Below are 4,478 nucleotides of genomic sequence, written 5' to 3'. Positions count from 1 at the left end.
TTTATTGAATGTGTTGGGAATATGAGAATAAATTGTGAATTTGTTTGTGAACGTTTATTGAATATGTTGGAAATATTGGAAATTTATGTGAAAATATTGTGAATTTGTTGTCATTTGGTCACAATATGTTGGGAACATTTTGATTTGTGATTATTGTGAATATATGTTATTTTGTTTTTTTTGTTTTTTTTTTTATTGTGAGAATTAGTGGGGTTATACGGTTAAAGAGAAAGTTACTTTATTTCTCAAAATTTATCATGGATTGCATTAATTAGGAGGATTTATGGGGTTTAAGATAGTTCCCAAGGATCCATGGCACCGGCTTTGGGAGTTCTACCTTCCCTCCCCATAGGCAGGGGCATGTAGCTACCAAACTCTACTCTCTCTCTCTCTTTATATACCAATTGAAAGCGCACAAGTAGTACCCCATAAGAGAGTGAGAAAATGGAGCTCACAACTATGGAGGCAATGATACAAGGCGAAGCAAAGCTTTGGGAAAACATATTTGCCTTTACGAACTCCATGGCACTGAGATATGCCTTGGAGCTCGGCATTGTTGACATCATACACTCCCATGGTGGCCCAATCACTCTATCCCAAATAGCTGCTGGTATAGACTCTCCCTCTCTAAACATCGAGAACCTAGCACGCTTAATGAGATTGCTAGTGCGCAAAGATATCTTCACCACTCATCATCAGCAATCAGACTCTGGGGAGATCACTGTCTATGGTTTGACACCTCACACATCAAGATGGCTCATGCAAGGCTCCGAATTTAGCCTGGTTCCATTCATAATGATGCAAACCCATCCAGAGTTAATGACTTCATGGCTTTTCCTTAGCAAATGTGTCAAGGAAGGTGGCACTGCTTTTAGCCAGGTCCATGGTTGTGAGATAATAGACTTTGCCCAAAAGAACCCTAAATTCAATAAAATGTTCAACGATGCAATGGCATGCACGGCCAAGCTTGAGGCAGAGGGCATCTTATGGGGATACAGAGATGGGTTTAGTTCCATTAATGGCTCGTTGGTGGATGTGGGAGGTGGGACTGGTGAGATGGCGGCTAAGATTATGAAAGCACACCCACACGTCAAAGCCATCAACTTCGATCTGCCTCATGTTATCACAACAGCACCAATGCACCAAGGGGTCTCCCATGTCGAGGGTAACATTTTTGGGGCCATTCCTAATGCCGATGCAATTCTATTAAAGGTATTAAATCGGCCCAATCATCAGTTTCAAATCAATTTATCAATGTTTGAGTAGATTCACAAATATATTTAGTCTCATTCGTTCATTTGCTAGCTTAACAGGTTAGGTGACAATTCAACCATTTGTTTGATTATATGTAAGCCAAATATATATGCCATGTCTATATTTTTACCTCAGAAGTTCAACTCGATTCTAAAGGATGTATTCTTATTGTATTAACACTACATGATTAACTTGCCAAGTGTTTCCATGCCGATGCTTGTACCAGTAGCTTCGATATATACCATTATATGCACACCCATACAGACTACATACACGCAAAGTCGACTCATGTGAATTTTTTCATTTCTTCATGTAGAGAGTACTCCATGGTTTTAGCGATGAAGATTGCATCAAGATCTTGAAAAACTGTGCAAAGAAAATACCAAAGAAGACTGGGAAGATTATTATTGTGGAACATGTTCTAGAGCCCAACGGAAATGGACCATTTGATGAGACAGGCTTAGTAATGGATTTGTTAATGATGATTCTCACCTCGAGTGGAAAGGAGAGGACAGAGTTGGATTGGAAGAAACTGCTCAAAGAAGGAGGCTTTTCCCACCACAAGATCATCAAGATTCCTGCTTTTCTATCAATTATAGAGGCCCACCCAGCATGAAATTAATAGAGAATTAGTAAAGTCTCTTAATTTATATGATATGGCTAGCTATTGCAGCAATGAATAAAAACAAAGAAATAAAGAGTTTTGAGTTTTTAAGATTACTGAGTTAACCCAACTAATTGCAGCTACTTTAAAGTCTTTTTATGACAGGGAATCTTAGTCGTACAGTTCTGCAACAGAAAAAAAAAATTAGAACGAAAATTTTCATCCCAAAAAGTAACATTTTCGTCACCAAATTGTTTTGGTAATGAAAAAAAATCAGCCTAGTATCGTTGTCCCAAAAGATTTTTTTGGCATGAAATTTAACTTTTCATTCCAAAAACTCTTTTTTTGGGGCAAAATTTAATGAAACCGTTCGATAGCATTCAAACATAAATTTGATTATGAGAGGAAACATTTTCATCCTAAATTCACATCCGAATAGTCAACTCATCACGTTCAAATGCCATAGTATGTTTGAACACATTGCATTGAATTTTCAGTTCAATTCTAATATGTTCGACCATATTATTCGGACACACGTTTGAATGGTATATTTAATGGTCGAATGTATATGTAATGTTCAATGGTATGAGAAACCATTCAAATAGTTATCCCGTTCAAACACAATGCTAATTAGTTATAAGGTTGTATCTGTGATCGATTGGTATGGATTCGTTTGAATGCAAATTGCATACAATGTCCTTTTGAATGTAAATGTACTAGTTCGAATTCCGGATTATATTTGTTTGAACAATTTTAGGGCCTTAAAACAATTAGGAATATTTTTCTCAAATAATAAGAAAATTTTAAAAAACATGCATAATATCTTCAGCAGCACATTAGAAATTATTCAAGAAACATAAAAAACAATCTCATTCCTTTTAGAAGCTCAAACTAAATAGCAAAAAATATAGTTTGTACACAATCAATAGTAAAATTATGAAATCAGTTGTTAAGAGGCAACTTGAATCTAAATCTCTGGAAGTGCTAGAGACATTATTAGATGATGAGGATGAGCTAGAAGGCTTGACGCAACGACCCAAACCCCTCAAATATTATGAACGTGGACCCAAAAGTTTTCTAAAAATGCAAATATCATTGGATGAGAAATTTTTATCAGAGTAGATTCAATATGAGTGCAGGTCAACCATTTTTTCATTCACATAAGACAAATAATTAATATTGCAACAAATACACAAATGCCTATTATTAAAATAGCTAATAATGCTTATATATTTTTCATGTCTATAAGAATGACTCCACTCCCCATTACGATTAATATGTGATACAATATATACTTTTTCAGGTCGTAATTGTTATCTGATTATTGCTACAAGTCACTAAGAGTGCAACCGGTCTGGTTCAGTCGAGTTTGGGATATTTTTTAGAACTAACTCTACAACCAACCACTTCTTTTTCTCTCGATTGGTCACGAGTTTCACGTTGACGTTTTAAACCTTGAAACTGTGTTTCAAATTTAGCATATGACTTTTCCATGAAGCCCAGTGTTTTAAATTTTTTGAAATATTTTAAAAGTCCAAAATTATTTTAAATGGGTATTTTTAGTGTTATTGTGTATGACCAACCGCTCTTTTCTCTCGTTTGGTCATGAGTCTCATACACGTGTTTTAAATATTGAAGTGGTATTTTTGAAGCTAGCGGGTGATTTTAAATGGAGCCCAATGTTTCAAAATCTTCAAAATATTTAAATATCCAAAATTATTTTAAAGATGGATATTTTTGGGTATTATTGAACCAAGCCTAATTTTAAATTTAGCCACTTTATATTGTGCAACCCCAAAAATAATATAGTTAGAAAATAATTTTATTTAATTGATTTTATTTCATTAAGAATATTATGTGATATTTAATATTTTATTTTATGTTAAAAACTCTATTGTTTAGATGTATATTTAATATTCGCAGTAACTACAAATAATTGTGATGTAATGCTTATGTTAACATATTCACACCTGGTGTAGATATCTGTGATGTGATGTGATGGGGTATTGGCAAGGGGACACTACTCAAGGGGACTTGGGTAGTATTCACAGTTCATGTTTAATTAAGCAGTTAGTATGGGAACAAGATTCCAAGTTCATTTTCAGTTTAAATTTCAATTCAGTTTCAATTCACATCATGTTTATTCAAGTTCAGTTCAAATCACATTAGTTATAGCTCATGTTCACTTGCAATCCATTGTTAGTTGAGGTCATGTCATGTGAATTACCAAGTCATGTCATGTTTACGCATGTTCAGGTTAACATTCATGTTTTTACTATCATGCATGCATTTGTACACTGCTATTTAAATTTATTTATTAACTTGCTAAGATTTGGTAGCCACAACTATCATTCCCACTGAAATGGTAGATCATGTGCCAGGATTAGGATACGTGAAAAGGGTCGACTAGAGGAAGTCAATTAGGTGGCAAACCAACGATGCGAAGCTCATTACTTCAATACTCGGTTTTATCGCTTCCTTGGCTAAGTTGTTCGAGATAAACATCCTTCATGTTAAACTCCCCCTCATTGTCACTTCGAATGATTTTTATTTTGGTCTCAAATTGAGTTTCTATCATAGCATAGAAACTTTGAAGAGTAGTGGTGGCATTAGATTTTAA

General features: G+C 34.7%; 1 protein-coding gene across 1 annotated transcript; it reads left to right on the top strand.

Moving 5' to 3' along the window:
• Positions 1-413: 413 nt before the first annotated feature.
• Positions 414-1,969, top strand: LOC122303959 (desmethylxanthohumol 6'-O-methyltransferase-like). The gene is made up of 2 exons (XM_043115953.1): positions 414-1,212; positions 1,571-1,969. Exons 1-2 carry the CDS (start codon positions 445-447, stop codon positions 1,868-1,870), a joined length of 1,068 nt encoding a protein of 355 aa, XP_042971887.1. The 5' UTR covers positions 414-444; the 3' UTR covers positions 1,871-1,969.
• The last annotated feature ends 2,509 nt before the right edge of the window (positions 1,970-4,478 follow it).

The sequence above is a fragment of the Carya illinoinensis genome, chromosome 3 (genome assembly GCF_018687715.1).
Source record: "Carya illinoinensis cultivar Pawnee chromosome 3, C.illinoinensisPawnee_v1, whole genome shotgun sequence".
Taxonomy (NCBI): domain Eukaryota; kingdom Viridiplantae; phylum Streptophyta; class Magnoliopsida; order Fagales; family Juglandaceae; genus Carya; species Carya illinoinensis.
This window is presented reverse-complemented; position numbering and strand designations above follow the sequence as displayed.

Excerpts from the sequence above, each read along its gene's own strand:
- LOC122303959 (XM_043115953.1), top strand. The coding sequence starts at position 445 with ATGGAGCTCACAACTATGGAGGCAATGATACAAGGCGAAGCAAAGCTT. Across the intron at positions 1,213-1,570 it reads CCGATGCAATTCTATTAAAG|AGAGTACTCCATGGTTTTAG; the intron begins GTATTAAATCGG and ends TTCTTCATGTAG.